Consider the following 26,204-nt stretch of genomic DNA (forward strand, 5'->3'; position numbering starts at 1 on the left):
TCAGTAAATGCACGAGGTTTGCCCTAGTCTGGAGATGGGAGATGACAGCCTGGGGCGAGCCCGCCTTCAACAGCCAGTCATCCAGTTAGGGGGAATATTGAAATCCCTGACCTGCGCAGATGAGCTCTGCCACCGGCATCACCTTGATGAATACCTAAGGGGCGCTGGTAATGTCAACTGGCAGCACGGTGAACTGAAAGTGTTAGTGACCTCCTTTGAACCTCAGGTAACACCTGTGGGCCGGCAGGATGGGGATATGAAAATATGCATCCTGCAAGTCCAGCGCTACCAACCAGTCTTCTAGGTCTGGGCCAGACAAGACCTGAGCCAACGTGAGCATCTTGAACTTCTTCCGGAGGATGAGATTTATGGTCCATAGATTAGAATAGGGCGAAGACCCTTGTCCTTTTTGGGTATCAGAAAGTAGCGGGAATTACAACCAGTGCTTACTTCTGATATCGGGACCCTTTCTATGGTTCTCTTGGGTAAGAGTGCTGTAACTTTCTCTTGGTGTAGTGACAAATAATCCTCTGCTTGCCATTTGAGTGATGGTGAATAGGAGGAGGAAATGATTGAAAAGACAGGGCATATTCCTTCCTGATGATCTGCAGTACCCATGCGTCTGATCTTATAGACTTACAGTGGAAGAGATGATGGTGTATTCTCCCTCCACCTGGGCAAGCATGGTCCTGCAGATCCAAACTAGGAGGACTTTGAGGCTGCAGCTGCTGAGGGCTGTTTGGGAGACTACTTCTGGCCTCCAGACCCTCTAGGTCTGAAGACAGCGGTCACGTCCTTGCATACCCTTGGTTAGTTCTTTAGGACGGTGGCTAGCATAGGGCTGGTGTGGTGCCATGCCCCTTACGTAGCCACGAAAGGAGAGAAAGGCAGACAGTGGACGTGAGGTCGTCAAAAGGCCCAAGGACTTGGCAGTAGCCAGAGATTCCTTAAAGCGCTCCAGGGCAGTGTGCGCGAAGCGAGTGCCATCAAAGGGTATAGCCATCAGATTTTGTTTGGACATCCCCCGAAAAACCAGATGTCCTCAGTCAGGTGATGCCTTAAGGCCACTATCGATGCAACCACTCTGCCCAGCATGTCAGTCATATCTAAGCCACACCGAATGGTGAACTTAGCTGTGTCCCTTCCATCTTTCACTGCTTGAGAGAGTATGGCCTGGGCCTCCTCCGGGACCTGAGGTGGCACTTGCACAACTGAGTCGCACATGGTATGGGAGAAATGGCCCAATAAGCACGAGGTGGTCACTGACTTCAGAGCCAGGCTGGTGGAAGAAAACACCTTCTTCCCAAGATGGTCCAGCATCTTGGATTCCCCCTCTGGGTGAGCAGAAGGGAATGCGTCATGGGATTTGGAGGCTTGGACTATCAAGCTCTCAGGGGTAAGGTGTTGAGAAAGCTAGGGTCGTGCAGAGCTGGGTGAATGTAGCAGGCAATCGTCCTATTTACAGGAGCCACTGTGCTTGGCTTTGACCAAGTTCCCAGTAGGACAACTATAAGTGCTTCATTGAAGGGCAAAAGGGGTTCATATGTGGAAGCCACAGGTTAAATCACTTTGGTCAAGAATTCGTCTTGACAGCCACTGAGGGCAGTTCGAAGTTGAGGACCTCCGCTGCCCTATGCACCACCATTGCATAGGAAGCTCCTCCCACCGTAGTCACAGTGGGAGGCGAGAGCAAGCCAGTATCTGAGGAGGTGTCCAGTCCACTGGCCTCTCATAGCTCCTCATAACAGACCTAAAGCTTTCCAACTGGTGTTCTGAAGGGTCCAGTAACCACTCCCACTCTTCTCCCATGCCTGGCTGTGAAAAATAAGGCTCAGGCAATGATCTGACACTTCTGGGCACTGTCTGTGCCGGAACCGCCGCTGTACAACCCTGTTTCTGCTCAAATAAGATATAAGAATGGAACGGGCGCCGGGAGCATTGGCATCGTGACCAGCACCAGAGAAGGTTGCTTAGGTATGGCTGGTGCCGGTCCAGAACCAGACTCGGATCCATGAGACTCCCCAGCTTGGAACCAGTTGGAGTCTCTTTCGACATTTGACATTTGAGGTAGTGTTGCTCCGGCTCCCGGAAAAGGTGAGAGGAGCAGAGTCCAGCTGGCTAGCAGCTCTGCAGACCTGTGCTGGGAACGCCGATGTTCCCCGATCGTCTCGTTGGCCAACGTGAAGTCCTCTTGGACTTCTTCTTTTTCTTATGCCTTTTCCCGGAGTGTCCCAAGGACCTCGAATGGGAAGAAAAGGACTTGGGGCTCCAAGATAGGTGCTGCAACCTCCTTCTTGCTCGAGACCGAGACCTTCTCAGAGCTGCATGTTCTTGTGTTTTGCGGACTTGGTCATGCTCGAGGCACCAGAGGAAAACGAGATAGGAGTCAGTGATCGACATGGCGCAGTGACATGTGCCACATGGTTTGAACCCAGCATTCCTCAAAGACATCTTGACACACCTGAAGAAAAAACTCCACAAAAAGTAGAAGAAAAGGCCTGTCAAAAAGCGACAGAGGGGTAGCTCTCTCCAGATCTGCACTAACTGGCATGGAAAGAAAAGAACTGATGCCCATGTGCATAGGTGGAGCTAATATAGGTGGCCGCAATATCACTTCTGGCACCAATTATGCCACCAGAGCTGAGTAGAGCCCCCCTGACGGCATGCACAAGGGGTGTTGCTCAGCAAATGTTTTCAGATCCAGCCTGATGCCTGGGAAAATCAAAGGTAAGACATCTGCAGCTGGAAGTCTCTATCAGATTAGTAAATCAGATCTTGCTGGAATCTGCTCTTCCTTTCAGGGTTTTAGCTTGTTGTAATATTTTATTTTGAACAACATTCAATAACTAGAGTAACAGTAAAAAAACATCTGAAACTTTATTTAATACGCTGACAATATATGAAATAATTGCAACATAACATTAAAATAAGTTAATGATGGCTCAATTCTGCTATCAAAATGGATTCAAGGATTCAAATGATAAAACCTGTACACCATTACCTACTAAAAAGAATACATTAATGAAATGTATATGGATCTATACAAAACATACAAATTAGTCTTGAGGTATAGTAAAATAATAAATCGTTTTTCCCCCAAAAACCCTACTTTCATGAAATAATTTATTATAAATATTACAACTATTGTGAATATCAACGACTTGAATTTACAAGTACTCAAGTGACGATTCCAATATGTTAATATCAGCTTTTCGGTTCCTTTTGACCTGAAGAAAAGAAGATGGCCAACAATTCCAACTAAAATATTAGACAGGTTATATAGAGCCTTATTGACCATAGCTCATTACAGTTAGTCAGGATTTCATTGGTTTACCAGATATAAACAAGGGGTTTGACGTTACCTGCTATAACTACACAGATAATCCTCAAATTGGAAACCCCAAAGCACATTAACACATCAGAACTCTTGGATTGCCAAAGGGTTGTCGACCAGTGGATGACATGCAGTCACTTCAAATTGAACTCCTCCAAAACGGATATACTTGCCTGTGGAGACCCTCCCCGCGCCTGGCCTGATGATTTAGAACCACCTCCTAAAATATCTAAGGAAGTAAAAAAACTTGGAAATACCATGGATGGCAAACTGTCATTGAATTCGCAAGTGGATAAGGTAGCCAGAAAAAAGCTTTCCCACAATGCAAACACTGCAACACAACTTTCCACACCTAGGATTCCGACACGAATATTAAGCTACCATCTCTCTTGTCCTATCAACACTTTACTACGCTAATGGTCTGCATCATGGCTCAACTTTGCCCACTGTGATAAGACTACTAAGAATTCAGGACACTGCTGCTACACTCCTCCTACATGTAAAGCCACAAACACACATCTCTTCTGCTTTGAGCTCACTGCACTGGTTACCAGTTGTAAGGCGAACCTCTTTTAAGCTGCTTTGTATCACACACAAAGCAATACATGGCAAAGGACCACACTTAATCAGGAGGAAAAAAAACACATGAACACATTTCTACAAGGGAACCTATGCTCAAGAATGAGTCCCCAGCTCATAATTCTTACATACAAGAATAACAACATGGGGGTAATATCTTACTCTGTTCAAGCAGCCAAACAATGGAATTCCCTACCCAAAACCAAAGATCACAGACAACCAATTTCACTTCAGAAAATTAGTAGAGTCTGCTCTTCCCCACGCGATGACTATACTAATACAAGAACATACCACAACAGTATACTCAAACATGATAAACTATACTTTACACAGTAAAAAATAGAGCTATTGTTATACAAGTACAGATCATTGTACCTTGAACTATGCCTCCTATGATAAGTAGATATATTTATATAAGGGAAAAACTATATATTGCACCTCTAGATACATGCGTCTTTGTATACCTTGTCAAAATTACTGCTTCTGGGTACATATCGTTATTTATATAGAGGTGTTTAATAAAGCTTAACAAGTATATATATATATATATATATATATAGATATATATATATATATATATATATATATATATATATAGATATATGTATATATATCGAGAGAGAGAGACAGACCTATACAAAACCTATTACTTCCCCTTTTCAAACCCATCCTTATCATTCCACTCCTAATCCAAACTCTACAGAAGGCATGCATTCAAGAGCACAACCTAACACAACCAATGCACAAGAATAATATATATATATTTTTTTAACTAACCTACCAATCACTAATTTCTTAGATTACAGAGTAGCATGCTACTTGCTGAAAAAAAAAATGCTTCAATGCCTCATCAGGGGTCATACGCATTAAATAAATGCATTTACAATTACAATTTAAGGTGGATAACATGAGGGTAATCTCTGATTATTCATAAAATGTTTTCCTCACCAACTAAACAAATGCTAAAAGCCTCTGTGAACAGATTCACATTTCTGGGCAAAGAACAATAAATTGCTCACGTACCCAATGTTGGCTAAACCGCTGGTCATGGATGGAGATGATGGAGGAGTTGCTGCTACATCCTTCACCAGTCCTGTTGCAGAGGGAGGCGATGTTGAGGGGACAGTCAGGCTGATAATTGGCAGGTCATCAACATCTCCTAGCAGGAAAGCAATACCCCAACGTTAGAACTTCTGCCTTTGTAGCTATAGCTTTAATGGTACAGAGACAGGGCTAATCATTTGACAAACATCAGGGGCTGCTGCATAGCTGCAAGTGTAGCTCTCGGAGCACAACTTTTGCAATGAGTGTTATAAATAAAACAGAAGGACAGGTGAACAGAGAGGGTTGAAATGTGGGTATTGCTGATGCCAAAAGATGCCCATCAATTGTGTATAGCTGACAATTTGCTTTGTGTGGTACTACAGAACCAGCAATACAGTTAAAATGCATTTGAGAGGAGGATTCCCCTGACTGAACGTAGCAAAATGGCAAATCTTGCAGATAGGCTCATGCTCAGCCTGGGTGCAAGCCAGGTTAACACTGTGTGAGAAAGTAGCCTCTTTCTAGCATGGTTATCCCAATTTTTGGCCTGTTTGTCAGTGTGTTTTTATTGTGTGATTGGGATTCTGCTAGTCAGGACCCCAGTGCTCATATGGTGTGGTCCACTTGTCAGTCTGTTTCACTGTTTTTGTCAGTATGCTTAACTGTGTCACAGGATTCCTGATAACCAGAGCTCCAGTGCTCATGCTCTCTCTGATTCCAAATTTCTACTTACATACTGGTCACCCAGTATTCCGCTCCAAATTGGTATGCTGGACCCCCTTTATAAGTCCCTAGTATATGGTACCTAGGTACCCAGGGCACTGGGGTTCCAGGAGATCCTTATGGGCTGCAGCATTTCTTTTGCCACCCATAAGGAGCTCATACAAACACTTCTTCAGGACTGCCATTGCAGCCTGAGTGAAATAGTGTAAGCACTATTTCACATCCGTTTTCACTGCACCAGGTCACTTATAAGTCACCTATATGTCTACCCTTCAGACCCTGAAGGCAAGGTGCAAAGATACTGCATGAGTGCACCCCTGCACTAGCTGAGGTGCCCCCACTTCATCTAGGCCCATTTTCCCAGACTTCGTGAGTGCGGGGACGCCATTATAAGTGTGCACTACATATGGGTCAATACATATGTAGCTTCACAATAGTAAAACTGAATATGGCCATGTAAGGTGTCTAACAACTGGGGATTGTATCCCAATACTGATTCCAGTATTGGTTGCAAAATACCATGCACTCTGGGGGCTCCTCCACTGCCATACCAGCCTTCTGAGGTTTCCACTGCAGCCCCAGCTGCTGCCACCTCACAGACAGGCTTCTGCACTCCTGGGGCGTAAGCAGCTCAATCCCAGGAAGGCAGAACAATGCATTTATTTGGGAGAAGGGTGTTACACCCTCTACCTTTGGATATAGGTGTAGAGCCTCTGGAAATGCTTTGAAGGGCACAGATGGTGCCCTCCTTGCATAAGCCAGTCTACACCAGTTCAGGGACCCCCAGTTCCTACTCTGGCTCGAAACTGGACAAAGGAAAGGGGAGTGACCACTCCCCTGTCCTTCACCACCCCAGGGGTGGTGCCCAGAGCTCATCCAGAGTGCCCCTGGGTTCTGCCATCTTGTTTTCAGGATGGTCAGGGAACTCTGGGAACATCTGAGTGGCCAGTGCCAGCAGGTGACGTCAGAGACCCCTCCTGATAGATGCTTACCTGGTTATGTGACCAATCCCTCTCTCAGGGCTATTTAGGGTCTCTTCTCTGGGTGTTTTTTCAGAATCGGATTGCAAGACTCCAGCAGGAATCCTCTGCATCCTTACTTCATCTTCTACCAACGGCTCAATCGCTGACTGCTCCAGGAACACTACAAAACTGCAACAAAGACGCAAAGAAGACTTCTGCAACCTTGTAACTTCAGCTCCTGCCAGCAACTGAAACAGTTTCCAGGTCACGCATCCTCCGAGGACTGCCTGTCTTCAGCCTGGACCAGAAGAACTGAAGGAATCTCCCGTGGAGTGACGGAGTCACTTCCCTGCTTCAGCAGGCACCTCTCTGCAGCGATGACCAGTGGCTTGGGTCCCCTTCTCCAGACGACAGGCATAGATGCAGCAACACGGGTGGTGGACTAAAGTGTCTCCAGCAGTCCCAACGTCAAGCTGCCAAATTTTGTTGGAGGTAAGAGCTTGCCTCCCATGCAAGACAGTACCCCGTGCACCGTGTGACTTGCAGTTGCCAAGGCTTGTGTGTGACCTTCCCAGAAGTTCCTCGTGCACAGCACAGCCAAGGACCCCAGCACTCTATCCTGCAACGCACAGCTTCCTGAGTGGTTTTCTGACAGCGTGGGAATCTTTTGTGTCGTGCTGCGTGGGCCTTGATTTGCACCTTCTTTGTCCCCTTGCTGTGGGACTCCTGTGCACACTGCCTGGTCTTCTGAGGGCTCTCTAAGTTGCTGAGGGCCCCCTGTCTTCCCCTCCCGGGTAGATGCCACCAGGTCCCTCCTGGTCCCGGGCAGCGCCATTTTCCGCTAACCAAGAGCTTTGCGTTTACCACGGGTTGTTGGTGGAATCCAGCGACGCCAACTGGACTGCATTCATCCTTGTGGCGTGGGACATCTTCTGCACCAACCAGGAACCCGCATCTGTCTTCTCTGGTGCAATTCTGACTTTGACTTCTCACCTGTGGTTCCAGTTTTGCACCTTCATCCAAGTTAGCAGGGGCTCCTTTTCTCCCTGAACTTTTCAGTGCTTCTTGGACTTGGTCTCCTTCTTCCACAGGTCTTCAGGTCCACAAATCCATTGTTGGTGTCTTGCAGTCTCTTCTGGTTCTTGCATTATCTTCTATCACAACTTCTAGTGTGTTTTAGGAAACTTGCTGTATTTTACTCCTGCTTTCCTGGGCTCTGGGGTGGGGTATTTTACTTACCTTGGGTGCTTTCTTACACTCCCAACTCACCTCTACACCTTTCCATTGTGTTCTAAAATGTAGTAATCTGTCCGGCATATTATCAATAAGAGTTTTGTATGTAAAGGAAACTGACCCTTTTTGCATCTCATTGATCAGCACTCTATTTTCTAATGCATTCTCAGCCCATATAAAGTCTTCCGCTTCCACAGCATGCCTTAGTTGAGTGCATCTGAAGACTTGGCTTTAGGCTAACTCAAATTCTTGTTACAGGCTTTAAAAGGATCTAATGGAGTCCTACCCAAGAGAATAGCCCACTTTCTTCATTCCTATATTTTCCCTCAATTTGCTCACCAGGCCCCGACATCTGGAAATCAGGGAGGGCAATCCCACCACTATAGGGCCTTAATTGCTATTTTTGGAATAACTCCATCTCAAAGTAGGGTCTGAAACTCTATTTATTCTAGTGAATATTGCTAGGCGTGGATGTCGTATATTTTGCATACTATATAGAAGCTTCAGAACAGTGATCATCTTAAAGGTTGCTGCTCGTTGCATCAGAGTAAGGGGAAGGGTCCTATGCTACATCAGCTGCATGCCCCTGAATTCTTCAAGAGTAGACAATGTTCTTTAGGAGGAATAGTTAAATTTTTGATTGTACAAACATTGTCAGACTTTCTAATCCCTGTTACGAAGAATGCACAATCCTCTGTTGTCTCAGTCAGATTAGGAGAGGAAAGATTAATGTCTGGAAAAGTGTCCAGTCTACTAGCATCATGTGGGTCCAGGAATAGGATTTCATTGTCATACGCCGGATCATCACTAACATTATAGTCATCAGCAGGAGCTTTATACATTTATGGATCAAAATAGGAATACTGTTCGTGACCTCAGGGCAGTGGAAACAGAGTGTCAGAGTCCGATAAAACTATCAGCTCCGTTTCTGGGAGTCGGTAATGTCAGGGCTGGCTTGGACACCCAGGGTTGCAGTGCTGGGTGTTATGCCAGAGCAGGAGTCAACGGAGATGGACTCAGACAGGGCCTGCAATGAAAAGAGGTAGAGTGGTTCAGTCAGGGATGGATCTGTTGGTGGTAACTCTACTGGAGGCCAGCTGAGTTCCTTACGTCCCAAAGGCGCTCCAGAGGAATCCACAGGGGTACTAAAAATGTTGTCCTAGGCCAGATTAAACTTGTGGGGCTGCTGAGGTGGTACTGATGGCCCAGCCAATACTGGGTGTGTTAGTAATAAATACAGAACTAGTTGTGAGTGGTGGGGGTGCAGGGAGGGGAGGGAAAGGAATCCATGGTTTGTAGGTACCCACAGCATTGGTGGGAGTGGCAGGATGAAGAAGACCTTTGTGTCATCTTTTTGTACTTTTTTGACTTCGTGGTCGAACCCATGGACTTTTCAACTGAACGTTTGCGAGCTTGGTTCCAGGAACAAGAGCGCATCTGCACCTTCAACCTGGACTTCTTCATCTTCCTCTGAAGTTCTGCAACAGTAAGTTTAGCATCAGTCACAGATAGCCTTCTTATTCATTTTTGCGCAGTATTCGCACAATTCAGATCTATGCCTGGAGCTGAAGTACCAAAAACATCTGACGATTGTAATCCTTGCAGGGATCAAACATGTGGTTTTTGGTGGGGACATGTCCCTTGAACACTGGATAAATTTGATTAAAAGAAAACACTCAAAATGACAGGATTAGCTCCGTATACATGTTGGAAGACATGGAAAGAAAGGAACCAACGTCAGTCAGCAGAGATGGAACAGGTTTAGGGGCCCTATGTCACACCTGGGGTTGGATGGATCTGAAGCAGAGCCGCCTTACACCACCTACCAATGTGTGAGGGAATTACTATCAAAAGTCTCTGGATCCAGCCTGCTATCAGGGGGAATTTACAAGGAGAGGAATTTGTGTTTAGAAGTCTCTATCAGAACTATGCAATACCTCCAAGAAGAATTATGCCACATAGTGAGATGACGTTATATTTCTATATACTAGGCCACAAAACAGGAACAAGTTATTGGCTATCGTAAAATTGGCTCTCTTGTAACACAGAATCAGGATTATGAATTTTTGGGCTAATCAAAAGAACGCAAAGCACCAGAAACTTTCAGCGGCTTATCAGAACCTGCACAAAGCACATAAGGGCAGCCCTGACCAACCCAACCCACAAACGTTTGCTTCCTTTATAAAGCTCCTCTGCAAATTGCTTCTCTGCCTCTGTTTCCCATACAGATAGTTTTACATAAAAAATCTCCTCAATTTGATACTAGAGAGAAAATAAAGTGCAGTAATAAAAGTGCTTTACAGTGCTCAACTGGACAGCTGGGGCCGTAGTATTATACCAAAGGGAGGGATATAGGGTCAGAGTGATTGGAATTATTTGAGGGGCCTTTTATAGTTGTCAGCTTGGAAAAGCAGCCACAACATGCCCATCTTGCTCAGGCCCACTGCATATTGTAGGCACAATGTCACAGGAGTGGACCAGGCCAAAACCACCTTTAATAACTTGCTCCAAATATTGAAAGCCACTTTGGTACTGAGAGGGAAATTACTGCTTGACACTAAGTCACTTTGATATTTTTCCCTCTGATTCCAGTACAGCAGGGAAACACAAATACTGTGGTTGCAAGCATTAGCACCTCATTGACTGCACAGTTAAGTGTGTCTGCTTAGAATTAGAGGTGCGAAACAACTGCATAATTTTTTCCAATAAATTATTTGAAATTTAATCAAATTACGCTTTTAGTGTGAAATGGTTCACCAGAATCTTGCTTGACTTTTTCATGCAAGGGCATATTTTGCGTAAACAGAAGTCCTAAGAATAGCAGAAGGAGACTTTTTCAGGACGACAGGATCACTTTCCCTCAGGTGAAAATTTTGTTCAATTGCGTCATTTAACATGTTTGGAATTTCACAAATGTTGCAAGTGAAGTTTAAATTTACCCACGCCTACTTAGAATCCTTTGTCCAACCAAAATTAAGCTTTTCTTCTACATACTCTGAGAGAAGACATTTGCATGTGTTGATTTTCCAATGTGCTAACTAAGGGCAATTGGGAAGAGAGCACATTGTCTAAATATAATGTTACTGGCTTATAGGAGATGGATCAGGGTTTATACTAGTAGTAGAGAGCTAGTTTGTTTTGAGGAGTCGCTGATAACTAGCAGCACTATTTAGTTTAGGTGCAGAAGACAAAGCATTGTAAATATTTGGACCCCTGTATATTCATGTTTTTGGTGGATAGAGAATGAACCTATTACAGCCTTAAATATCATTAATTATTCTTCTCAGATTATTTACCCTTCTAAAAAAAAATTATGCTCAATTAATTAAAAAAGTTACGCTCTTTCAAGAACGCATTTTTTGGTGGATACTCCAACAGTAGATTTCTCAGACCTTAGAACATCTTCCGGGCACCAGTCTTGATCCTGACTTGAACTTTGTAGCTGTGGTCCAGAAGTGATGGGACGGAGCTGCATATAAGCAACACCCTGTGGGTCAACACCAGTTTCTTGTCTTTTCCCTTCCCATTCCCTTAGACGTGGAGCGTGAATAATTGTTGGTAAGTGTTCTGATTACTAACTTGGTACCTTTCAAATGTTACAAAGAGGCCACTCCACAGAATGAGGATGCTGGGTGAGAAGTCTGAGGTTATAAAGTATACCCCCCAGAAACAGCACTACCGAAGGCAAGTAACTTGTTCTTTTGATAAATACTTCTAACCGCAGAATTGTACTGTAGAGCTGAGCTGGCGAAACATCCTTTCGGCCGGGCCTGGCTGTTTCATGAACACAGCTGTGCTGGCCTGGTCATGGTGACCGCTTATTGGCCAGTATGCAGTAGATCTTAATGTGGAAGACTATCCACCTCAAGAGGGTCCTCTTCTGCACAGTCTTCCTTTTCTCTGAGCCAGAGAAACCTACAAAACATTTATCGTCGACTCAATGGTGTTTGGAACAATCTATGTAGGAGGTTAAAGCCTGAGTAGCGACTCATGATTAAAAACATAATGCCTGCTTATTCAGAGACCATGACAAGTGACTGGCTGTTACCCAGATCCCTGGACGGTATGCCCAAGTCCACAGTCTCAATGCTTTCAGCAAAGGCGATACAATGTTACTCCCCCTTGTTTGTTGACATACCACATCACTGTTGCAAGATCTGGTTGGAGGCGAGTGAAGCCTTGAGCACTAGCCAAACTGCATGCAGTTTCAACAAGTTTATGTGGGAATCTGTTCCTCAAGAGACCAGAGGCTTCTGACCTCTAGAGCCTTAAGGGGGGGGGTCCCAAACCAGAGGTGGAAGCATCAATCATGACTATCGACAATTGGAGGTGGAGCAAAGGCCATCCTGCAATTCAATTCAGATTAGTCTCATTCCTGCACCAAACCAGGAGTCCAAAAGGGATTCCCTGTACTGTAACCACTTCCCGCGGTGGAGGCAACACTGCAGGGCCCCTCTTGTGCCAATGTGCAGGGGAATTCAGTAAAGTATCAAAACCAAGAATCAAAGGACTGTCAGAACTGGGCCTCTTGCACTGTGCTGGAAAAAGGAAACTATTTCTCAGATAACGACAATCCTTTGAAGTGGAGGAAAGACGTTGACTAGGGTACTGACTGCATGAATTCAAATCACTGTAATCATAGGGTGGGCGTCAGGTGGGATTTGGGATTGATGATCGAAAAACTCAGGTCGAACAGCAGGGATACTGTTGACTGCAGATGGTGAGATATACCACCTCCAGCAAACAGGCATTGATTAACCTGCCTAGGAACAGGAAAATGATTATGCCTCACCTTGGGAGATATATAAGAAGGAAAAGTGGTACGATAGTAGGAAATAATGCACAATCATCAGCCCAACAGTGAAACTGTAAATAAATAACTGGAACAACAGTTAATTTATACAATTCTTTTTCATATGTTTTTAATCAGACGATGAAATGATAAATTAATTCACACAGAAATCATACACAAACAATACATGTACATAAGCTCATAGAGTTGCAAATCAACCGAAATTGTACTTCAATCATCCTTCCACTTTTTCGAAATGTGGTTGTTAACGATACTTTGCATGTTAATCCACATGGGAGATGGTTGATCATATTGACATCTCAGCATAATGGCTGCTATTATTTAGAAAAAGATGTATATCGTAAACATTACTTATAGGTATAAGTTATTATTTCTCACAACCCCTCCCTAAGTAAAAAGGTCGACGCATTACGGCCCATTCTAATTGTGGGCCTCTTCAGGACTAGAGGACAAAGAAGTACTGCATATTTTGGAAACATTGTGTCCAAATTGCCAAATAGGTCTCAATAAGAGGCAAATGAAATTCAAAAACAATTCAGACTCTTTCTAAGGGAGCTGTTGGGAAGGTCCTAGCCGACTGTCTGGATACGCATGACACCTGGATAACCAGGCTTTCAGGTGGGGGATGGGAAAACACAAACAGAGGATCTTCTGGCGCAGGTGATTGTGTCGTGCCATAAGTCAGTTGTCCGACGGGACAGAGGCTGGTCTCTCCTAGGCCACCAGGACAGGATCCAGCAGCACTTTATTTAAAGTCAGTAGAGGCTCATCAGTAGGGGCTCATCAGTAGGCACTGCTAACAAGAGGACCTCCCTGAGGACGTCAGCATTAACTTTTACTGTAGGCAGTTGTAGCTCTAGGACCTCCGCTGTCTTCTTCACTACTGATAGAAGATATATGGTTGACCCAGCTAGTATGTCCATTTGCATTAACAGAGAAGTATTTAGCGCGCTGGCAGAAGATAGGGCCGGAAGAACAAGTTACTTACCTTCGGTAACGCTTTTTCTGGTGGATACAATAGCTACCTGTGGATTCCTCACCTTATGAATTCTCCCATGCGCCAGCATCCGACGGAAAATCTTCTTCCCAGCTCTCCACGTCGACGAGGACGTCACAATTGCACGGCTCCACGCGACTCCGTATGACGTCATTGTGCCAATAAGAGGTCCTCGCCGGCGTGCTGACGTCAGTTTAACCCATTTTTTACGTGCCTTTGAGGCGAACAGGTGAAAAACAACCTCACAAAAGCTCCAATATATATATATATATACATATATATATATATATATATATACACACACATAAAACCACCATGATGCAATATAATCAAAACCATCATTTATATAAGCAGAAAAAGACATCAAAACATAAATACACCTATAAAACCACATATCCTAATGTAATCAGACAGGCAACGGGAAGGTGGGTGGGACTGTGAGGAATCCACAGATAGCTATTGTATCCACCAGAAAAAGCATTAACGAAGGTAAGTAACTTGTTCTTCTGATGGATACAACTACCCGTGGGTTCCTCACCTTATGAATAGAGTCCCAAAGCAGTACTGCACTCGGAGGTGGGTGCCTGTCTGATTACACCAAGAAAACCTGCAACACAGATCGTGCCAAATGGCCGTCCCTCCTAACCTCAGAGTCCAAGCAGTAATGCTTTGTGAATGTGTGAAGGGACACCCAAGTTGCTGCCTTGCAAATATCCACCACTGGAACCCCTCTTGCCAGGGCCGAAGTAGCAGACTTAGCCCTGGTGGAATGGGCTCTGATACCCTCAGGAGGAACTTTCTTTGCCAACGAGTAGCAAATCTTGATACAAAGAATGACCCACCTGGAGATGGTTCTTTTATGGACTGCTCTGCCCTTCCTCTGTCCAATATACCCCACGAACAGCTCGTCCTCCGGGCGAAAGTCTTTCGTTCTTTCGTTATAATAACTAAGAGCCCTTTTAGGGTCCAAACGGTGAAGTCTCTCTTCCTCCTTCGAGGGGTGAGGAGGACGGTAGAAAGATGGAAGGGTAATGATCTGCCCTATAAGAAAAGGAGTGACAACTTTTGGTAGGAAAGCCGCCCAGGTTTTCAACACCACTTTATCCGGCAAGAACAAGGTAAAGGGGGGTTTAAAAGAAAGAGCATGAAACTCACCAACCCGTCTAGCTGAGGTTATAGCAATGAGAAAAACTGTTTTAAGCACCAGAAACTTTAGCGGGCAAGAGTGCAAGTGTTCGAAAGGTGACCCCATTAAAAAGGTTAAAACAAGATTTAGGTCCCACTGAGGAATATGAAAAGGAGTGGAAGGAAACCTATTAACTAAGCCTTTCAAAAACCTTACCACAATAGGCGATTTAAACACAGAGGGCTGATCCAGGAGGCAAAGAAAGGCTGGCAGGGCAGCAAAATAACCCTTAACTGTGGCCTGCACAACCCTTCTTTGCTAAATCTAAAGCAAATAATAAGATATCGGTGAGGTGGGCCCTCAAAGGGTCAATTTGCTTTTCTCCACACCATGCCACAAATTTAGCCTACCTGCTGGCATAAACTGTTTTAGTGGAGGGTCGCCTGGCCGATAAAATAACATCCACTACATCTGGTGGGATAGAAAAAGAACTCCGGTTGCCCCGTTCAATCTGCAGGCATGAAGGTGCAGGCTTTGGAGGTAAGGGTGTAGAACCTGCCCCTGCGACTGCAAGAGGAGGTCTCTGCCCCGAGAGGGAGACGGAGCAGAGGGCACAGCGAGAGTTGGAGAAGGTCCGTGTACCACACCCTTCTTGGCCAATCCGGGGCTATTAAAATGACCTGAGCCCAATCTTGGCAAACCTTCCTCAGAATCCGAGGAATCAAGGGTATGGGGAGGAAATGCGTAAAGCAACTGGTTACACCAAGATATCTGAAACGCATCCCCCAAAGCTCCTTGCACCGGATACTGGAGGCTGCAGAATGACGGGCAGTGCGTGTTCTCACGAGTGACAAACAGATCTACCCCTGGAGAACCCCACATCTGGAAGATGTGCAGGACCAGATCCGGATGGAGACGCCACTGGAGACCAACGACCCTTGATCTCCAGGTCCCCCAGATGAGCTCCCCACCCTAGAGTGGAAGCATCCGTCATAACCGTGGCCACCGGAGGCGGCAGTGAGAACTGCCTTTCTTGAGAAAGGTTGCCGTCCACAGCCCACCGTCGTAGATCCGCTGCAGCGTCTCTGGAGATCGTTATCGACTCCTCGAGATCCCCTTTGTGTTGAAACCACTGCTTGTGGAGGCACCACTGGAGAGCCCTCATGTGCCAAAGTGCATGAGTGACCAACAGAATGCAAGAAGCGAACAGACCGAGATGCGTAGGACCTTGAGGACTGGAACAACCGCTCCATTTTGAAACATTGGAATCAACGCCTGGATGTCCTGAATCCGCTGAGTCGAAGGATAGGCCCGATTCAATGTAGTATCTAGTACTGCCACTATGAACAGGAGGCGTTGAGAGGGCTCCAGGTGAGACTTGGGTACATTCATCGTAAAACCCAGACTGAACAACAACTGAGCAGTCAACTGCAAGTGACGCAACACAAGCTCTGGAGACTTGGCTTTGATCAACCAATCGTCCAGGTAAGGGAGTACCGATGTCCCCCTCCTTCTGAGACTTGCTGCTACCACTGCCATCACCTTCGTGAAGACTAGAGGTGCTGAAGTAAGACCATACGGAAGGACCACAAACTGTTAGTGTTGCGACCCCACCACAAATCGGAGATACTTCTGAGTATAGGGATATGAAAGTAAGCATCTTGCAAGTCGATAGACACCATCCAATCCTCTTTGTTCAGCGCCAGAAGTACCTGTGCCAGAGTCAGCATCTTGAATGTTTCCTGTTTGAGGAACCAATTCAACATCCTCAGGTCTAGGATTGGTCTCAAACAACCGTCCTCCTTGGGGATCAGGAAGTATCTTGAATAACAACCCTGACCCCTTTCCTGCTCTGGAACCAACTCCACCGCACCTTTTGACAACAACAGGAGATGGTCTTCTGAACAAAACGAGGGATGGGGAGGGATGGGAGGAGGAAACTCCTGAAAAGGGAGAGCATATCCATTTCTCACAATGTTCAGAACCCATGAGTCTGATGTAATCAACTCCCAATTGTGGAGAAAAAGACGTAATCCTCCCCCTACAGGAGAAATGTGCTCGAAAATGGGGAGAAAACTAGGGTTGCTTCCCTTGTTGTTGTCCTCCAGAGGAAGAGGATGGTGCAGGGTGTTGCTGGGTGGCCCCTCTTGTCCTAACCCTCCCCGCCCTCTAAAGGATCGATACGGGAGGCTGGCAGTCTGTTGGACTGTGGACTGGGGTCTCCCACGGTAGACGGCTCCATGCCAAACCCCCTAAACCTCTGAAAGGACCTGAAAGGGGTAGCAGAGGAGGCTTGCAGACCCAAAGACTTCTCTGTGGCCCTACTATCTTTAAAGCGCTCTAGGGCAGAGTCTGCTTTATCACCAAACAGTTTCTCTCCATCAAAGGGCAAATCCAACAAAGTAGTCTGCACATCAGAAGAAAACCCAGAGGACCTCAACCAAGCGTGCATCCTTGTAGCAACAGAGGTACCCATTGCCCTGGCCACCGAGTCTGTGGAATCCAGCCCAGACTGAATTATCTGTTTTGCTGCAGCCTGAACATCAGTTAGAAGTTCACCAAACTGACCCTGTACATCCTGCGGCAGGTCAGGAACCATAGCCCTAGCCGAGTCCATCAGGGCGTGTACATATCTACCAAAAACACAGGTAGCATTCGCAGCCTTGAGAGCCATGTGGCAAGAAAATAAAGTCTTATTTGCCGATTGCTCCATCCTTTTGGATTCCCTGTCCGATGGAATCACAGGGAAGGAGCCTGGAGACGACAGTGTGGAGCAAGAGGCCTGAACAACCAGGCTCTCCAGGGAGGAATGTTTTAATAAGAACCCCGGATCTCCAGGCGCCACTCTGTATCTCCTCGCCACAGACCTATTAACAGCAGGAGACGACACAAGCTTCCTCCAAAGTTCTGATATGGGCTCCGTAAGAGCATCGTTGAACGGAAGCAAAGGATCCGCAGAAGTTGTAGAAGGATGTAGGACCACCGTCAAAATATTTGTCTTAACCTTGCAGCAGGCAACGGAAGATCTAAAAAGTTCGCCGCCTTCCTAATCACCCCGTGGAAGGAGACCGCCTTCTCTGTGAACTCCCCCGGTGAAGAAAGGTCCCATTCCGGGGAAGTGTCAAGCCCACTGGCCGAATCCAACCCTTGGTATTCACCCAAGGGCTCCACAATCTCCCTCTTTTCCAACAACTGCCGTTGGTACTCTTCCTCTTCTAAAAGCCTCAAGGCCTTTGTACGCAACCTCAGTCTGGCCTCCTACCTCGGCGTCGACACAGAATTGGCCGACGTCGATGACACTGGCTTCAAAACTTGAAGACGCAGTACAGGAGAGGAACGTTGGCTTCGGTTGAATCCATCATTCGGATGCGGCGCCGGAGTGGATCCTAACAGCGCCGAGGACACTTGAGGCTCCAACATCGGCGTCGACTGACGGGGCGATGAGATCGGCGCAATAGGTCTGGCAGGCAATGTCATCAGAACCACAGGACCTCGAAGAGACGTCATCGGTGCCGAACCGTCATCCTCAGCGGGATAAAAGGGCATAAACGGCGCCGCCTTGTAAGGAGCCGGGGAGACCATCGAAAAAGCTAATGGACCCGTGGGACCACCCGGTGCACCAGCAGGGGCCACAGCCTTAAACATCGAGAACATGGCATTTAAAAATGCCGCCGGATCCGCTCCCGGAGCCAAGAAGGAAGGATACAGCTTATCTCCATGTTGCATCTGTGCTTGCTGGACCTCTGATGCAGCAGGTGAAAATCGAGGACTCTCCTGAGGTGCCACTACCTCGAAGACTGAGCTAGGAGAAAACCGTTAGCGTCGAAGGGACGAAAAAAAGGGATCTAACGTCAGAACATCAGCGAGGACCTTTTATTGGCACAGTGACATCAGACGGAGTTGCGAGGAGCCGTGCAATTGTGATGTCTTCGTCGACGTGGAGAGCTGGGAAGAAGTTTTTCCGTCGGATGCTGGCGCATGGGAGAATTCATAAGGTGAGGAATCCACAGGTATTTGTATCCATCAGAAGAACAAGTTACTTACCTACGGTAACAAATTATCTGTAGAGACTATCTAGCTGCACATTCCTTACCTTAGAATTCCCTGGTGTCAGCTTCAAATCTGAAATTTTTCTGCTGAGCAGTCCCCTGTGCACACTGTCGGGTGGCGTTGTTTGGATCTGCGTGCGTCGTCTGGCTCCGCAAGGCGTTGTCAGCTTCGTTGGAGCCGTTTTTGACGTCACGGTCGTCTATATAGGCACCACCCCAACATGTGTATGTCAGTTCTTTTCCACAACTTCCCACGCCAGAAGTGTAGTCATGGAAGAACCAACTTTCTCTGTTTGTCCGTGCGAAATGACACTGAAAAAGGGTAAAAATCTGAAATTACATGATATATCCACAGAGCAGAGAGGCATGGGTGGGTGTAAGAAATCTACAGCTAGATGGAGTCTATACCAGATAATTCGTTACAGAAGGTAAGTCACTTGTTCATCTGATAGAGACTTCTAGCTGCAGATTCCTTACCTTAGAATAGATTCCCAAGCCATAACCTCCTGGCAGTGGGCTGCGGAAATATACTTTATACAAGAAAGTTCTGTAGGACAGAGCAAGCAAAATGCCATCCCTCCACATCTGACTGCTACCCCGGCAGTACTGCCTTGCGAATGTGTGCAAGGAAGCCCACGTTGCCGCCTGGCAGATGTCTAGAACCGGCACGTCTCGAGCTAACGCCGTGGTACCAGCTTTCCTCCTTGTGAAGTGAGCTCTCAAGCCGTCAGGAGGCTGCTTCTTAGCCAATGCGTATCATATTTTAATACAGAGAACGACCCAGCGCAAAATGATTAGTTTCTGAACTGCCCGACCCTTCTTTGCACCAACGTACCCCACAAAGAGTTGGTCATCCAATCCGGAACTCTTCTGTGCAGTCAAGGTAGAACGGCAACACACTTTTTGGCTCCAGACGGTGGAGGCGCTCCTCTTCTTTAAAGGGATATGGTGGAGCAAAGAAGGTGGGCAGGGTGATGTTCTGACCCAGATGGAAAGGGTCACCACCATGTGGAGGAAAGAGGCACTACTTCTGAGGACTACCTTATCAGGATATACTGTGAGATATGGCGGTTTTGATGATAAAGCCTGCATCTCACTTACCCTCCTGGCAGACGTGATCGCCACTAAGAAGGCTGTTTTGATGGCGAGCAGCTGGAGAGGACAATTACGTAAAGGCTCAAAAGCAGCACACATAAGAAAAGTGAGAACCAGATAAAGGTCCCACTGGGGCATAACAAAAGGCATAGGTAGAAACATATGTACAAGCCCTTTTAAGAATCTCTGTATAACAGGAGACTGTAGGAAGCTGGCTCTGTATATACTACATCAAAATGAGATATAGTGTGCACTGAGTCAAGGGGTTCCCCAGAGGCTTGACAGAGGCAAAAATTGATAATACTAATGCTCTATTTGTGGTAGTGTGGTGGAGCAGTTAGGCTTATCAGAGGGTGGTGTTCAGCATTTGTTGTACACACACAAGAAATAAGTGAAAACACACACTCAATGACTTAACTCCAGGCCAATAGGTTTTTATATAGAAAATATTCTTTTGTTAATTTATTTTTAGAACCACAAAATTCTTTTAGCAGGTACGTACATTAAATGAAAGGTTCTTTGCACAGTAATAGTTGACACTTTGAAAAGATTCAATATTGTACACAGTTTTCATTAAAATGGCAAAAAGCTATTTTAAAAGTGGACACTGTAATGTTCAACAGTTCCTGGGGGAGGTAAGTACAGTACAGTTTTAGAGGTAAGTACCACACTTACAGGCTCAATCTCCAGGGTATAGGTAGTCCACCGCTGGGGGGTTCAAGGCAACCCAAAACACCCAGCACCAGCAACACAGGGCCGGTCAGGTGCAGAGGTCAAACAGGAGTCAAAATAATGTGGGCGCCCATAGAGATAGGGGGTACTCTGGTTCCAGTCTGCTGGCAGGTAAGTATCCGCATTCTCAGAGGGAAGACCTGGGGGGTTTGGAGGAGTACTGGAGGGGCCCCAAGTAGGCACAAAAACCACACCCTCAGTGGCACGGGCGGCCAGGTGTAGTGTGCCAACAGGGCGTTGGGTTCTCAATAGAACTCTATGGTGGGACCCGGGGGTCACTTAGGTGCTGCAGGCAGGGCAGGGGGGGCCTCTTGGGCAAGCCACCAACTGGGCAAGGGTGAGGGCCGCCTGCTGGTCATTGCTGCACCTGTGGTCGGTTTCTCACGGGCCTGGGGGCTGCAGGTGCAGTGCTTCTTCCAGGCATTGGATATCTTTGTCCCAGGCAGTCGTGGTCAGGGGGTCCTCGGGATTCCCTCTGCAGGTGTCATCGTGGGGGTGCCAGGAGGTCAGCCCAAGGTGGACACGTCGTTGGAGTCGCCTGGAGGTCCTCTCTGGAAAGTTGGTTTCTCTTGACACGGGCAGGGGGCGTCGCGTGCAGAGAGTTGGGGACTCGCTCTTCTGGAGTGAGGTGGGAGTCCCTTTAAAGATGGTTTCTTCTTTCTTGATTGGGCAGGTCAGCTGTCCACGGGAGTTCTTGATCCTTCTTAGGTGCAAGGCAGTCCTCTGAGTCGGCAGAGGTCACTGGGCCCGCAGGATGCATTGCTGAGGTGCAGGTTCTCTGAAGTAGGAGACAGCCCAGTAGGGCTTGGGCATAAGCAGTTGTCTTCGTTCTTCTCTGGGTTTTTTTTCAGGTCAGCAGTCTTTCTTTGTAGGTCGTCAGGAATCTGAAATCCTGGGTTTCGGGTCACCCCTAAATACTGAATTTAGGGGTGTGATAGGGTCACAGGGCAGTAGCCAATGGCTACTGTCCTTGAGAGTGGCTACAACCTCCTTGTGCTCCTTCCCTTTGGGGAGGGAGTCACTTCAGCTCTGGTGACCTTAGGGGTGGACCTGGCTGAGGGGGTGATTCCTTCTTGTTTTTATCATTATTTCCCCAGACTTGTCGCCAAAAGTTGGGGCTGCGTCCGGGGACAGGCATCTCCACTAGCTGGAGTGCTCTGGGGCATTGTAACACCAGGCTTGAGCCTTTGAGGGTCACCGCCAGGTGTTACAGTTCCTGCAGGGGGAGGTGTGAAGCACCTCCACCCAGGACAGCCTTTGTTTCTGACCACAGAGTGCACAAAGGCACTCACCACCCCATGTGGTCAGAAACTCGTCTGGAAGTGGCAGGCTGGCACAGACCGGTCAGTCACACACTCACAGTAGGGCTAACATCCAGGGGGTATCTCTAAGATGCCCTCTGTGTGCTTTTCTCAATAAATCCCACACTGGCATCAGTGTGAGTTTATTGTACTGAGAAGTTTGATACCAAACTTCCCAGTATTCTGTGTATCCATTATGGTGCTGTGGAGTTCGTAATGACAAACTCCCAGACCATATACTCAGTATGGCAATGTCTAAGAATTGACTAAGACACTGTAGGGGCATAGTGCTCATGCAACTATGCCCTCACCTGTGGTATAGTGCACCCTGCCTTAGGGCTGTAAGGCCTTCTAGAGGGGTGACTTCCCTATGCCACAAGCAGTGGGTTGTGGGCATGGCACTCTGATGGGAGTGCCATGTTGACTTTTTCTTTTCTCCTCACCAGCACACACAAGCTGCAAAGCAGTGTGCAGGCACTGAGTGAGTGGTCCCTGAGGGTGGCATAATACATGCTGCAGGCCTTAAGGACCTTCCCTGGCCACAGGGTCCTTGTTACCAGGGGCACCTTTTACAAGGAGCTTAACTCTGTGCCAGGGCTGTGCCACTTGTGGAAACAAAGGTACAGTTTTAGGGAAAGAACACTGATGCTGGGGCCTGTTCAGCAGGGTTCCAGCACACTTTCAATCAAAGCTGGCATCAACACTAGGCAAAACGTGGGGGGTGGCCATGCCAACAGTGGCATTTTCCTACAACATCCATCCTTCAATCAGGATCTCAGATACTACAAGCCTCATCCCCCTGCTATAAGCCCGCACCATCTACACCGGCACCGCTTCCCCCTCCTGTGCCAATCCCTGAAGTTGCACCTCAGAGCAAGTTATGCAGTGAAGAGCAAAGCCTCCTGAATGAAGAAGAGTACCAAAATGGGATTCACAACCCATATTGATCAGATTCACACCCCTTAAATGTTTACAACTTGTGCAGCGATGTTGGCATATCTGATAGAGGTTTCTAGCTGCAGATTTCTCACCATAGAATTCCCTGGCATCAGCTTCGAATCCTGAATTTTTCATTTATTGCTTGTGTGTGTACAACAAATGCCTAACACTACCCTCTGATAAGCCTAACTGCTCGACAACACTACCACAAATAGAGCATTAGCATTATCTATTATTTCCTATGATAAGCCTCTTGGGGAACCCCTGGACTCTGTGCATACTATATCTCATATTGATATAGTATATACAGAGCCAGCTTCCTACATTGGTGGATCAGCAGTGGCGTCTAAGACTTTGTATTTGCTGGACTACCCAGACAATACCTGAACACATGACTACATTCCAAAATTGTCATTAGAAAATTGATTTTTGAATTTTGACTATTTAAAAAAAAAAAATTAATTCCTATTAGGGCCTTGTGTAAGTCGCTGTTGGCATCTCTTTTTAAGTTTAAAAGGTTTGTAAAAGGATTTAAGTACTAGAATTCGTTTTTAGTTTCTTAAAAAGTAATCCCAACTTTTCGAGATATAATGACTAGCTCAGAGGATATGGTGATGGAACTCAACCTCACCCCTTACCTTCATCTAGGGATGACAGAGCTAAGGTTGCTCTGTAAGCCAAGAAAGATTAAAACTGGGTCCAACCCTACCAAGGTCAAGCTACAGGAGCTGTTGGCAGAGTACACCAGGGACCACCCTGCTGAAGGGGAAGACCTCCCCTCCGATGGGGAAGAAGTTGGAGATCAGGAGGTAGAACTACCCCCTCCTACCTGAACTAGGGAGACCAGGGTTCCAAGACCCCTCTCTCCACAACTCAGATTCAGAGATTCGGGTTCTTACACAGGGGAGTCCAGTCTCTCTGGGAACATTGTGGACAGCCTTAATGAGGAGGACATCCTTTTAAGCAAGGATGGCCAAAAGATTAGCTTTCGAGAAACAGCTCCTAGCTATGGAAAGGGAGAGAGCAGAAATGGGTTTAGCACCCATACGTGGTGGCAGCAACATAAATAGGGTCAGAGAGAATACTGCCATCTTCAAAATTCCCAAGGGTATTGTTTCAAAATATGAAGAAGGTGATGATATCACTAAATGGTTCACAGCTTTTGAGAGGGTTGGTGCAACCAGAAAGCTAAACAGATCTCACTGGGGAGCTCTCCTGTGGGAAATGTTCACTGTTAAGTGCAGGGATAGACTCCTCTCACACTCTGGTAAAGATGCAGAATCCTATGATCTCATGAAGGCTATCCTGATTGAGGGCTTTGGATTCTAAACTGAGGAGAACAGGATTAGGTTCGGGGGGCTCACAAAACCTCTAGGGAGTCCTGGGTTGATTTTGTTGACTACTCAGTCAAAACACTAGATGGTTGGATAACTGGCAGTGGAGTGCATGCTTATGATGGGCTATATAATTTATTTCTGAAAGAACATCTGTTAAGTAATTGCTTCAATGACAAGTTGCATCAACATGTGGTAGACCTAGGTCCAATTTCTCCCCAAGAATTGGGAAAGAAGGCAGACCACTGGGTCAAGACAAGGGAGACCAAGATTTCCACTGAGGTGACCAAAGGAAAGGGGGCACAAAGCCTCCCCAGGGAATGGTGGTGAGACATCCAAGGAACAAACTAAAGAGTCTTCTCAAGGACCCCCAAAACCTGCTCAGGAGGGTGGGTCCGAGCGTCTTCATAGTCCACAAATGGGTATAAGGGTAAAAACATTGATCCCAAGAAGACCTGGTGTCACAGTTGTAGACAGCATGGACACCAAACTGGAGACAAGGCCTGTCCCAAGAAAAGTCCCACAAGTTCTACTCCAGTTAACACTGGAATAGCCAGGGGATCAATAATGTGCCCAGAGCAAATCAGAGTTCACACTGAAGCTACTTTAGTCTCTGAGGATGGGGTGGATATAGCCACACTATCTGCCTGGCCGCCTAGTCTGTAAAAATACAGGCAGCAGCTCTTGATAAATGGGACAAAGGTAGAAGCCCTGAGGGATACAGGTGCCAGTGTCACCATGGTGACAGACAAACTGGTTTCCCCAGGACAGTATCTGGCTGGACAAACATATTCAGCCACCAATGCTGACAATGAAACTAAGGTCCATCCCATGGCAATGATGACTTCAGAATGGGGAGGGGTTACAGGCCTGAAACAGGGAGTGGTCTCTTTTGCAATTCCAGTAGAATGTTTGCTAGGGAATGATTTGGAGTACTCAGCATGGGCTGAGGTAGAACTCAAAACCAATGCAGCCACGTTGGTAATCCCTCAACTGGTGTGTGTAAAAACAAGAGCAGGGCACAGGGTGAAAGAGAAGTGTTGGAGCCTAGAATAATGGCCCAACAATCGAAGAGAAAAGGTAAGGGACCAGCCTCTGTACAGCACAAGAAACAGAACCTCTCTTCCCATAAAGATGTACTATCCCCAGAGGGAACTGAGTCCATGGAGCTGGAGCTTTACCAGGTAGAGGTCTTGGGCCCAGGGGGACCCTCAAAGGAACAGCTGGGCCAGGGACAAAATACTTGTCCCACTACTGAAGGCCTGAGACAGCAAGCTGCTGAACAGGAGAAAGGAGATGTCAGTGGCTCCCACAGGGTCTATTGGGAGGATGGACTTCTTTACACTGAGGCAAGAGATCCCAAACCTGGTGCCACTAGGAGAGTGGTAGTGCCTCAGGAGTTTAGAGAGTTTATCTTCACTTTGGCCCATGACATCCCCTTGGGTGGGCATTTGGGACAAACCAAGACATGGGACAGATTAGTGAACCATTTCTATTGGCCCAATATGTCCCAGAAAGTAAAGAAGTTCTGTAGCTCTTGTGCCACCTGTCAAGCAAGTGGCAAGACAGGTGGCCATCCAAAGCCCCCCTCGTTCCACTTCCAGTGGTGGGGTCTCCTTTGAAAGGGTTGTTGCTACCAGATACCCTGAAGCAAATGCCCGTAGGTCAACTACTGCCCCTGCAGTAGACAAGGCCCTGATTGGTATTTTTACCAGAGTGGGTTTCCCTAAGGAGGTGGTTTCTGACAGAGGTACCAACTTCATGTCAGCTTACCTAAGACACATATGAATGAGTGTGGGGTGACTTATAAGTTCACCACACCTTATCATCCACAAACCATTGGCCTTGTTGAAAGGTTTAACAAAGACATTGACGGGCATGATCTTGGGGCTCCCTGAAAAACTCAAAAGGAGATGGGAGGTCCTCCTGCCATGCCTGCTTTT

General features: G+C 46.8%; 1 protein-coding gene across 3 annotated transcripts in view; it reads right to left on the bottom strand.

The window, feature by feature from the left end:
- PACS1 (phosphofurin acidic cluster sorting protein 1) overlaps positions 1 to 26,204 on the bottom strand; it is a 1,571,500-nt gene that overhangs the window by 196,197 nt on the left and 1,349,099 nt on the right. For all 3 annotated transcript variants that reach the window (XM_069207928.1, XM_069207930.1, XM_069207929.1), the window contains one exon: positions 4,937 to 5,072. In XM_069207928.1, the coding sequence (XP_069064029.1) occupies positions 4,937 to 5,072 (136 nt within the window). The remainder of the gene's footprint in view (positions 1 to 4,936; positions 5,073 to 26,204) is intronic.

Source organism: Pleurodeles waltl, chromosome 9 (genome assembly GCF_031143425.1).
Source record: "Pleurodeles waltl isolate 20211129_DDA chromosome 9, aPleWal1.hap1.20221129, whole genome shotgun sequence".
Classification (NCBI taxonomy): domain Eukaryota; kingdom Metazoa; phylum Chordata; class Amphibia; order Caudata; family Salamandridae; genus Pleurodeles; species Pleurodeles waltl.